The sequence below is a fragment of the Zootoca vivipara genome, chromosome 4, assembly GCF_963506605.1.
Source record: "Zootoca vivipara chromosome 4, rZooViv1.1, whole genome shotgun sequence".
NCBI classification, from domain to species: Eukaryota; Metazoa; Chordata; class Lepidosauria; order Squamata; family Lacertidae; genus Zootoca; species Zootoca vivipara.
The window spans coordinates 7,310,806-7,322,946 of record NC_083279.1 but is presented as its reverse complement, the minus strand read 5'-3'; the positions used below and the strand labels follow the sequence as shown (position 1 = coordinate 7,322,946).

The following is a 12,141-nucleotide window of genomic DNA, read 5'->3' as shown; positions in this document are numbered from 1 at the left end:
TTCTTCCCTTTCTGTTCATCTGCTCTCCTTACCAAGATCTACTCAACCAACCTGACTGACACTTTTCACTCACTGTATTTGGTGGGTCTTTGTTCCAGCCTTTATTGCCTTCCCAGACATTTTACTGCAAAACAATGATATACATATCTTCCCCCCCCCAATAGTTCTGCTTAGATATGCTCTCTCTCTCTCTCTGCCCTCCAGAATTTAAGAATAATGGTAACTTCAGTGGAGTGCATTGCTAATGAAAATTTGCTTTTCTCACCAGACCTTCAAGTGCACCAAATTCTTAGCACTGAAGACCTAGGTTGGCTTTCAGTGCTGAAGCCTTGTCAGATCCCTCCTCTGTTCCCTCCCTCTTTTAATTTGCTAAAAAGATTTTAAAATTTCATAAAGATTAAACAACATCTAAGATTGCAAGTCCCATAAAAACACAGTGGGTTTCACTCTCCTTTGCAGTAATTCTGTTTGTTTCTTCCAAGCACAGCTATAAAATCAGCAAGAGAGCAAGCTCAACACAATATATTAGGAGGCAGAACTCAAGAGCCCAAGCCTTTGTGTGTCGAGGCTTCCCAGAAAATTACCTTAAATAACTCACAACTGACAACAGAATTATGGTTTGGTTTTTGGCAAATAATTTAGGGCCACAACTTTATTAAATACACAATTTTAATCCGAGTGTTGGCTTAGGCTTTTGGTTATTCACTCGTCCTTCCTAAAGAAGGACTATCCCCATCTGTCCATCCAGGACAGGACTCAATCAGCTGTCCCCTTAGGACAGGACTCACCTCATCTGCCCCACGTGGCAGGACTCACATCAGCTGTCACCATTGGACAGGACTCACCTCATCTGCCCACGTGGCAGGACTCACATCAGCTGTCACCATAGGACAGGACTCACCACTGTCCGCTTGGACAGTTCCTGCTCCGACTTCCGCATGGAAGTCAAGTAAACATACCTGGGAGTGAGGAGGTGGCTGCGCCCAGTCATTCCCTCCTCACCTTCACCAAGAATGTTCCTCAAGGCTCTTGCTCTTAAAATTGGGCCCACCATTCCCGCCAATGGCGGGATGGTAAGGACAAGAGTGTAAGCCCTGAGATTCCTTTAACGGAATACTTCTATATGGAGCAAACGGAGGTGAGGGTAGGCATCCGTGTGCCACCCCCTCTACCAACCGATTAACCAACCAAAAGCCTAACCGCCAACCTAACAAGTTGTGACAATTTGCTAGCGCAGTAGGCGAAAACCAAGAGGCACAGCCAATCAGCCAATTGGAAAAATTCCTACTGACCCCTGAATACAGGCGGCCCCGAAGGCAATAGCAATGTCGTGCTAACCTGCAAGAAAGAAAGGGCGGGTGGGAGGGGTTCAAACGCCAGGCAAAAATGTGACCAGAAAATGGTGGACGCAGCTTTAAGAGGGGCCCCAACAACCAATCAGATCCAAGGAATTTGCATACACACGCCCCCCATTACTCAGCATGAGCTGTGGCCTTACACAAACCAAACCCTAAGCTAAATTTCTTAACAGCCCTACCACAATCCGCTTTATATTAGATGATATAAAGCGCTTTGTGTGTCGAGGCTTCCCAGAAAATTACCTTAAATAACTCACAACTGACAACAGAATTATGGTTTGGTTTTTGGCAAATAATTTAGGGCCACAACTTTATTAAATACACAATTTTAATCCGAGTGTTGGCTTAGGCTTTTGGTTATTCACTCGTCCTTCCTAAAGAAGGACTATCCCCATCTGTCCATCCAGGACAGGACTCAATCAGCTGTCCCCTTAGGACAGGACTCACCTCATCTGCCCCACGTGGCAGGACTCACATCAGCTGTCACCATTGGACAGGACTCACCTCATCTGCCCACGTGGCAGGACTCACATCAGCTGTCACCATAGGACAGGACTCACCACTGTCCGCTTGGACAGTTCCTGCTCCGACTTCCGCATGGAAGTCAAGTAAACATACCTGGGAGTGAGGAGGTGGCTGCGCCCAGTCATTCCCTCCTCACCTTCACCAAGAATGTTCCTCAAGGCTCTTGCTCTTAAAATTGGGCCCACCATTCCCGCCAATGGCGGGATGGTAAGGACAAGAGTGTAAGCCCTGAGATTCCTTTAACGGAATACTTCTATATGGAGCAAACGGAGGTGAGGGTAGGCATCCGTGTGCCACCCCCTCTACCAACCGATTAACCAACCAAAAGCCTAACCGCCAATCAAGCCAGCCCTGGCTTGCCGCCAACACTCAGAGACCTAACCAACTTTTTAAACCCTCAGACACATCACGCAGCCAAATATCATACCCATCAGGGGATAAGTGAACCCCATCATCCCGATATAAAAGCGGGGCTCTAACATTAATTTCGGGATGACGAATCAAACTCCCCCCGATTTCGTACACCCGTTTGGATGCTGCGCTGTTAACCCTCTTCCTAGCTCTTTCCCCAGCCAGAGGAGGAATATCACCCCGCCATTGCATCCTCTGCAACATTTGGGACCAAAAAACGACGGTATCAGGGAACCAAGTCCTTATCTCCAACAAATCTCGTAGGATAGCCAGGCGAAGAGATAACGGGTCCACAGCGGGGATGTCATTTTCTCCCAGCTGGATCACCAGGGCGGACGGGCACCCGAGCAAGAGGGCTTTGCGCCGCAGCAAAGGGAGAAGCTCCCCCCAGCGCATGCCCCTCTTGCCCATCCAGGTCACTTGGATGTTGGATGGAAGGCCAAGTCGAGGACCCAATGGCGTTTGGCCAGCGCGAAGGCCTGCCCAATGGACTATGGAATGTCCCACCATCCATATGTGCACGTCCGCGAGCCCTGGGAAAACATTGGAAAACAAACGACAAAGTTAGGAGCGCTTCCGAACATAAGATCTATACGCTGCAGATTTCCACCTGCCCAAATCCTTAATAGCATCAACCGAAAGACCCCAGTGGGCCGCCGTAGTGGCGGCCCCAATGCGAAAGGAATGAGGAGCGTAATTAGCGGCCACGCAACCGCATGCCGCTATCACCTTCCTCATAACTCTAGTAAATTGCAGCCTAGTCATCGGGTTACCATCCTGATGCACAAACAAGGGGCCCTCCCCAGCTGGCCTTTCCGCCAAGAATTTGGCTACGTCCTTAACCGGGCAGGGGCCCGTCTGCCCCGTAGCAGGCAGTCGCATTACTGCTCCTTTACCAGCCTGGTCGGTCTTGGAACTCCGAATCGTGATTAACAATTCCGTTGGTGACAGACGTATGTCCTGGAGTAGCAAACCCCCTGGCACCCCCTGACGCATCTGACCCCCTACAATTTCACCAATTCTCAAAGCGCCAAAAAAGGCCACTGAGAAGGCGGCCGAAAACAAACGGGCCTCATATTTAGACCAACACACCACCCTAAGCTTCAATCTCATTTTAGTGAGAAGATCAAAAGAAATCGGGTTCCTGGTAGGGGAACGGGGAGGACAAAGCCTACCCCATCCCTCCATGGCCTTACGCACCACAAATTTGGCGCAAGGGTCCCTATTAAAAAACAATTTCGAGAAAAATGAAATGGCCGCAGACTGGAGCTTTATGGTCCTGGCAGCCCTTCCCAGGTGAAACAGGTGTGCCAAATATTGAAGCACCTGGGAAGAAGAGGGGCGGGCCGCTCCCTCCACCGCGAGCGACTGACTGCGAAAAGTTAAAAAGTCAGTCCAAGCTTTTTGATAAGCCCGCAGGGTAGAGGGGGAAACAGAAGCAGCTACTCCCTGCAAGACTAGCAGCTGCCAAGGTTCCAAAGACGATCCGGGAAAATCTCCGGCTGATGTTGTGCGTCTGGAACCAGGGACCTGAAGCGCTCCATCTGAAATCGTGACAAAGCGTCAGCTATATCGTTGGCCACGCCCGGGACAAAACGCGCAGAGAAAATAATGTTAAAACGCAGGCACTGCAGCACGAATGCCCGCAGCAGAGCCGATACCCGAGTTGACTTAGAAGATTGTTTCGCAAGGACAGTCACCACAGCCTGGTTATCTGACCAAAAGCATACGCGGCGGTCCTTGAAGTCGTCAACCCAAATATGGACTGCAACTGCTATAGGAAAGAACTCAAGAAAAGTTAAATCCCGCGTGATTTCAGTGTCCCGCCAAGCAGGGGGCCATCTTTGTGCGCACCACCTGCCATTCCAAAACAAACCAAATCCCAGGGAACCCGCCGCATCGGAGTGCACTTGGAAATCGTTGTGCAGGTTTAAAACATCCTGCCACAAGGATACCCCATTGTATTCCTCCAGGAATACCAGCCACATCCTCATGTCAGCCTTCTCACCCTGCGATAAGCGCACCCGGTGATGAGGCTGACGCAGGCCAACGGTGCGTTTGTTCAAACGCGCACAAAAGGGGCGACCGGGTGACACAACTTTACAGGCAAAATTAAAGTGACCCAGCAACGATTGCAGCTGGCGAAGCGTCACTTTTTCCGGCACCAGCATTTCCTCTATCACCCGTCGAAGCGTGGTGATCTTCTCCATAGGTAAGCTGGAAGTCTGATTAACGGTATCCAGAAGGATACCCAGGTACGTGAGCCTGGTAGCTGGGCCTTCAGTCTTATCCGCTGCGAGGGGCACGCCCAGCTCATTGGTAAGGTCGTTAAAGGCCTGTAGCAGGGTGACGCAGTCACCCGTATCGGCCGCAGAAACCATTAAAAAATCATCCAAATAATGAGTGACCCCCGTTAATCCGGTCTTCGTGCGAAGGGCCCATTCCAAAAACGTACTAAAGCACTCGAAGGCCGCACAGGCTACGGAGCAGCCCATTGGCATGGCCTTATCAAAATAATAGGCGCCTTCAAACTGAAAGCCCAGCAACCAAAAATCATGCGGATGAATTGGTAATAATCGGAAAGCCGATTCGATATCACATTTTGCCAACAAGGCCCCTGGCCCAAACTTTCTGATCATTTTAATTGCCTGGTCGAGAGAAGCGTATTTGACCGTACAAAGCTCCGGAGGGATCACGTCGTTCACGGACGTGTCCCTAGGGTGAGACAAATTATGAATGAGCCGAAACTCACCCGGAGCCTTCTTGGGGACGATTCCCAAGGGAGAGAGGTGCAGATTGGGAAAAGGCGGAGACGCAAAAGGACCAGCCATGCGCTGGAGGGCTATTTCTTTATTAACCTTCCGCCTTGCGACCTCGTGCATCTCTCTCACCGACTTCTGGTTCCTAGGATTCCTAGCCAGGGGAACCGAAGCTATCGGAATCCGGAACCCGAAGGAGAAACCATCCCGAAGATATGCAGCCGCCTCAATATTGGGATAGGAGGCTAACCAATGTTTAAGGGCCGGTAACTTAATGGGAGAAAAAGCTAACTGAAGCAATTCACTTTGATGTGGAAGCTGCGGGGGGAGCGGGGAGGGCAGGGGCGGAACCCCTTGGCGCCTGCCTGAATCCTCCCCGACCCCCACGAAAGGGCCGCCGGCCCGCATAGCAGTTAACAGCCGGGTGGCTACCGCCACACCGGTCACAAGTGTGCGCATAAATACACCGCGGGCGCTGACACAGTCCTTTATTGAAATCCCAGCAGCGCAATTTAGGTGCCGCCTTAAAAGGCTGGGTCTTAGCCCTTTGCTGCTCGGCGGGTTTCCGTGAAACCGACGGAGCCACATACGTGGTCCAAAGGTCCAAGTCTTTCCTGTCAAAGCGGGCGGTGTCAATTTTTGACGCCCGCCTGCGAAATCTTTCATCATAAGCAATTGCGGCCGCTTCCCCTGCCATGTTATATGCTGACCTTACGATGGACTGGTACACGATAAGGTGTAGAGCCCTGCGGGGATATGCCGCTACTACTACCCCGGAAAAAACTTGATAACAATCGAGCCAACGCTCGAAAGTCCGCTCCACCTTTCTCCCCCTGCCTTTCTTCTTAGTACCAACGAGGGCGTTTTCTTGCTCAGGGACCACCTCCTCTGGTGGAGCTAAATCAAAAATGTCTACATATTTACCATCCAATATCCTAGACCTCAATTTAGAGGACAAGTGACTGCCCGGAATAATATCCCTAGTACTGTTGGTGGAAACCGTGGTTTCCGGGACCAACTCTCCGTCGAGACATTCTTGAACAGCTCCATAACGAGCACGATGCGAATTCGCTCGACGAGCCCAGGCCCAACGAGGAAGGCCAGAATCCACTTCCCCGTAAGCCCAGTACAACCCCATAGAGTGATCAGAACCCTCGGAGCTAGAGGACGAACCTGAGGTGGTCGAAGCCGAGGTATCGTCCTTGCGCCTCTTTGCCCGCCTCCTGGCACGACGTTTGTGACGACGTTTTCCGCCACTCGACGCTCTAGCCGGCACTGGGAGGGCTTCCTCGCCGGATGCCGACGAAAGCCCCTCGCGCCGCGAGGCGACGGCAAGAGTCTGGGATGGAGCAACGGGCGAAACAACAACATTAGAGGAGGCCCCCGTCCGCCCCCCCTGCCCTTGCCCACTTACTCTGCCCTTAGCCTGCCTCGCCCTCCTGGTGCGCCGAGGCTGCTTCCCCTCACTTCGTCGTTTGACGGGAGGGGGCGCCGGCACCACCATAGGAGTGGAAGAGGCATTCGGCATCAGAACACCAGAAGGCCCCACGAAGTCGTCATCCGACGAGTCAGCTGGCCCAGACGTGGTGGTCTCAGGCAGTTCCAGAATGGTCGCCATGGGGGACAGAGGCTGCGACGCCGCCACCGTAGCTTGCCCAGGGTCCAGGGATACACCTGCAGAGGTAGAGGGGGCAGAAAGAGGGTCTGGGCCTTGCCGGTCTGGAGGCATGGCCGTAGTCGCCGCCTCCCGCCCTGCTTCCAAAGGTAAACCAGCAGAGGTCGAGGCGGCAGGATGAGAGGCCGGGTTCTGTAATAAGGCATCAAGCCCAGATCCAAGCTGGGCCAGGGCCTGTGGGTCACCAGCAATGCTAGCGATGAATGCTTCCACGCGACCCGCTGCCTGCGAGGCTGGCGAACGCAGCTTCTGCGAAGCGCCCTTAATGACCCTCTTAGATTTCCCTGAAGTGGATGGGTGGGCCGCCATCCTGAACTATTAACTACTTGGAATAACAAGCAAACACACGTGGAATCACACAGGGGTGCGTATTACCACTTTAACCACTAGGCGGCGTCACCCCACCCCTCAAATATTGGAGCCTTCCCAACCAATCTGCAAAACTAACTGCAAAATATTTGGGGACACCCAGGCCTCTGAAAGGCCCCAGGGAAATCAGTTAGACTTGTATTGCAGGCTGGTGTAGGCCGGACCCCGGCACACGCCCCGGCCCCCCCCCTAAAAGGGAGGGAGAGGGAAATGCGCAGGCCAAAGCCAAACTCCCACCCACGCAACCAAATAGAATCCTTAACCAGAATACGTGAAAACTAAATTAACGTGAATTAAAATTAAATTGAATTAAACAATGGACATCAATTAAGCCAATTAAACAATGCAAGAAACCCAAAACGCAGGCCAAGCAATGTATTCCCTATCTATTGGGAAGGAACAGTATCAAAACTAACAAGGTGCGATAACCCCCTTGAGGCCAGCCGATGGCATAGAGAACCTAAAGTAGGCTGCAGTACTCAGGCCTCCAATTAAAGGCAAGGAGTAAAAGTTTTTTTTTTTTTTCTTTCACTTAACCAAAGCAAGCCCACGCAGGTCAAAGCCAATTATAATCCAATTGAATCAATTAAGATTCCTAAATAAAAGGATATAAATTAAATCAAGTAATTAAAGGAAACCAATAAGTTAAAATGACCCAATAAGCTAGTCAGGCAACACAATAAAGTCAAAGCCTGTTCAAGGGACTTCAATATAGGCTGAGGGAAAAGGCAATTAAATTTGTAGGTGTAGTAACAACTCGTGGCCAGTAGATGGCGCCAAACGCCCAGAAACTGGCTGCAAGCACTCAAGCCTCGAAATAAACTGCAGCCAGGAAAAATTTTTTCCTCAGCTAAAACAGATGCAAACAGAAAACAAACGCTATACAGGACACAAAAACTAGAGGCCCCCCAGGTGAATCAAGTGAGGGGACCCCCTCCCAAGGTCCTAAAGACCCAGCAACCCCCCTCAAACCGCTCCCCCCAATGCACAAGCAGCAGCTCTCTGCTTAATAGCAAAGGGGGTTGCAAGCATTAAAATGGCGGACGCAACGTGCAAACCAGGCACAATAACGGCCTGGCGCCCTCCCAATGATGCACCCCCACCCCGCAGGCACCCCAGGGGGGGCGGCAAACGCCACAGCCCCCAATAAGCCAAATTAGAGGCCCCCAGCAGAGCGCAAGCAGCCTCAATGCTCCTCAGCCGGCAACAGCCCTATTAACCACCCACGTGGCTCCAGCCCAGCCCAGCCCAGCCCCAGCAGGAAAACGGCCAGGCAAGGAGCCAGGAGCCAAGGCTCCCTCAGGGTACCAAGGCCCCCTTGCCCACCAAGAGCCACAGCAGGCTAGCCAAGGCAAGCGGGGGGGGGGGAATTTAAAGAATTTAAAGGAATCTAAAGGGGGGTGCGCCCTTTAAATAAAGTGGGATGCCTGTGCGGGGGGGGGGGACTCCCAACGCCCCCAGCCGAGGCCGAGCCGTAGGGGAAGGGAGTGGGGAGGGAGGGGAGGGGGAGAATCAAAACGGAGCTAAATAAGGCAGTAAATGAAAGCTAAAAATCAAAAGCAAGCAATAAGCTGAATAAATCAGCAAATTAAATAAGCCAGATACAACCAGACTCCAGGAATCCAGGAACGCTCTCTTGCCAGACAGGAACCGATAGAAACACACAGTTCAAACGCCAGGCAAAAATGTGACCAGAAAATGGTGGACGCAGCTTTAAGAGGGGCCCCAACAACCAATCAGATCCAAGGAATTTGCATACACACGCCCCCCATTACTCAGCATGAGCTGTGGCCTTACACAAACCAAACCCTAAGCTAAATTTCTTAACAGCCCTACCACAATCCGCTTTATATTAGATGATATAAAGCGCTTTATCATCTGTGTCAATTCGCTGCTCTTCCGATATTAATATAGCTAAATAAACTAAAACACAGTAAAACAGCACTCACGGCTCGTTAATTAAAGGCTAGGTTACACCGGACTTTAAATATATCCTACAATAGTGTTTCCCAGCTTCATGGCTTCCAAATGTTCTGGGCTAAAACTCCCACCATTGCTTTCAAGATTTTGGTTACTAACAGATATGGTCCTTCCCAGTTCAGGATCAATTTATTTGAGAGACTGCCATATTCCTTACCCAGGAGGTCACTGGGTTCTGAGAGAGAGTTTCTCCTTTAGGTTCCCATAATATCAGAAGCTCATTCCACAGTAACTTGGAGCTGGTTACCCCTATTCTGTGGGATACTATAGTATCCTTTGTTGCGATGCAAGTGAAGGTGTTTGTGTCTAAGAAGTGTGCATGCACATGAAAGCTCATACCAATGACAAACTTAGTTGGTTTCTAAGGGACACAGGTGGCACTGTGGGTTAAACCACTGAGCCTAGGGCTTGCCGATCAGGTCGGTGGTTCGAATCCCCGCGACGGGGTGAGCTCCTGTTGTTTGCTCCCAGCTCCTGCCACCCTAGCGGTTCAAAAGCACGTCAAAGTGCAAGTAGATAAACAGGTACCACTACAGCAGGAAGGTAAACGCATTTCCGTGTGCTGCTCTGGTTTGCCAGAAGCAGCTTTGTCATGCTGACAACATGACCTGGAAGCTGTACGCCAGCTCCCTCGGCCAATAATGCGAGATGAGCACCGCAACCCCAGAGTCGGTCACGACTGGACCTAATGGTCAGGGGTCCATTTACATTTACCTTTTAAGGTGCTACTGGAAGGAATTTTTTTATTTTGTTTCGACTACGGCAGACCAACACGGCTACCTACCTGTAACTTTTCCAGCTACAGTAAATGAAAAGCCTCTGCCCTGGGGGTTCATTTTGTGCTGTTTTTTTAAACCTATCCTCGGTTGTTCTCCTACTGCTTTTGAAATCACTTTAGCTCTTTCTAAGGGTGTGTCTGTAAATCACCTTGGGACACAGACGTGAGAGGCAATTCACAAATCAACAAATCATTGTCATCCCTGACCACTGCCCATGCTGGCTGGTGGCTGATGGGAATTGCAGTCCAGCACATATGGAAGGCACCGGGATAAGGAAGACTGCCCTACAATCTTGAGGGGGGTAAAAAATCATAAAGGGTTTGAGTGAAAAACTGAGCAATGAGAATGAGCATGCTCCGTGGGCGTGGCAGGCTGAGGGAGAAGAATAGAAAATCTGGAGCGAGGAGCAATAGAATGGAGTTTAATAGCGGAGAACATGGCTTCCTGATTGGAACAGTGCCAAAAATCCAGAATTTCCTGGACATATCTGGAACACCGCATTCGGCAGCAGTGTACAGGCAGAAATGGTCAAAATGCCTGGGGGAAAATCTGGACGTATGGCAATGTTGGCAGTGCTTTTGCGATTTTGCCAAAAAAAGCTGAAAAACATTTCTTTTAGGATTTTCACTGTTTGAAATATGGCAACCCTACCTTTGCACTGTAGCAGCTTGCTTCAGATCCCACCCGTTACTACTAATAGTTTATAATTGTTGTTACCTGCTCTAATCCTATTATGAGGCGTATGGTATATTCAAACTGCAACTAAAGAAAAGTTTGCTTGGGACCTTATTCCATGTCTATGCCCATCAATTTGAGAGAGAATAGATAAATTCATCTCATGCATGACGGGGGCTTTCTGTGCCCAGCTAAGGATGCACCTAATTTAAACTTAAGCAGTCCCAGGAGCAATTCTCACTGAACTCAAGGGGACTTACTTTAGCGTAGGTGTGGACAGAATTACACTCTGCACCTTAGACATACAGCGTGATCCTAAGCATATTTATTCAGAAGCAAGTTCCATTGTGTGGCTTAATTCCCTGGTAAATATACAAAGTATTGCAGGTTTACCTGCGACTAACTTCTGCTGGGTTGAGTCCTCTGTGTTATGTGGACCACATCCTTTTCAGCTATAATTTGACTTTGGTTAGGGGAGGGATAGAAAGTTGTTTATCAAAGTGGAGTGATGCGATTCGGCATAAATCATTAAAATGAAAACTCAGGCTGGAGACGTCTCTTTAGTTGATCAGACAATATCAATACAGTGGCTCCTTTCTGGAGCTCAGAAAACAGAATATCATAAATACCATTAGAATGGGGAATTACAATAATTAGATTTACTGCAATATTTTGGGTTCACTTCTGACACTACAGAGGCAATTGAACAAAATATGTGGATTAAAAACTGCGTATGATTTTGCCCAACAGTGAATATATGCGAGATTTATGGCTATTGTCCGTGATTAAATCTTTCAGCCAGGGATGATTGAATAGAAGGCTTGATTTTCTGGCTCATAGTTTAAAGCAAACTTATTTACAATGTCCTGATCGTAGACACAGCCAGCATGATAAAGATGACAGAGTCATTATGGTTTGATGGCATAAAATGTGTGTGCCGTCTGTCTGAAGAAATTATGTCAAAGATTTATTAATGGTTTTTGTGCACTAATAACAAGAAGAAAGATGTTAATAGACTTAATCGCACTCCACTGAGATGTATCATTTTATGCTCAAGACTAGATTACATTGCAGGTTATATTTCACTGCTGGGCACTAAAACTCCTTCCAGAGTCACACTTTCTCCAAGACTGCCACTTTTCTCCCATAGGGCTGACTTTGTATCTTACAAAAGTAAGTCTGGATATTTATTCCAAAGCTACACTAGACAATTTGGGCTCGCTCCAGGGGCCTTTCAATGCATATCTTGTCTGCATTATGCAGAAGGTCAGACTAAGTCAAATTCTAATGGTCCGTTGTGAGTGTTTAAGGGTGTGAATCTATTAACCTCCACCTCCTCTCTCTTCAACATCACTAGATCCAAAACAAAAATATCTGAAGTCACCAAGGATGGACTTCAGAATTAACTAAAGCAACTACATAGAGTTCTTGCCAGTTACTTGCCATCTCTTGAATATTTTTGGCTTTTCTCAGCACACTGTTGCTGAAGTTTAACGGCTCTCTTCAGAGCATGGGCTATAAGGGTAACAACACCAAAGTCACATATATCACTTCCTTATACAATGTCAGTCCATCGGTCCCACTGGGCCAGTTTCATCTCCAACTGGCAT

The 12,141-nt window shown here is 49.2% G+C and overlaps 1 protein-coding gene across 1 annotated transcript; it reads right to left on the bottom strand.

The window, feature by feature from the left end:
- Window positions 1–554: 554 nt before the first annotated feature.
- On the bottom strand, window positions 555–8,964 carry LOC132591972 (uncharacterized). Its single transcript, XM_060273314.1, has 2 exons — window positions 6,227–8,964; window positions 555–2,827 (listed from the first exon to the last, which is right to left on the bottom strand). The coding sequence occupies exons 1-2, from the start codon at window positions 7,035–7,037 to the stop codon at window positions 2,253–2,255; spliced, it is 1,386 nt and encodes a 461-aa protein (XP_060129297.1). The 5' UTR covers window positions 7,038–8,964; the 3' UTR covers window positions 555–2,252.
- Between the last annotated feature and the right edge of the window lie 3,177 nt (window positions 8,965–12,141).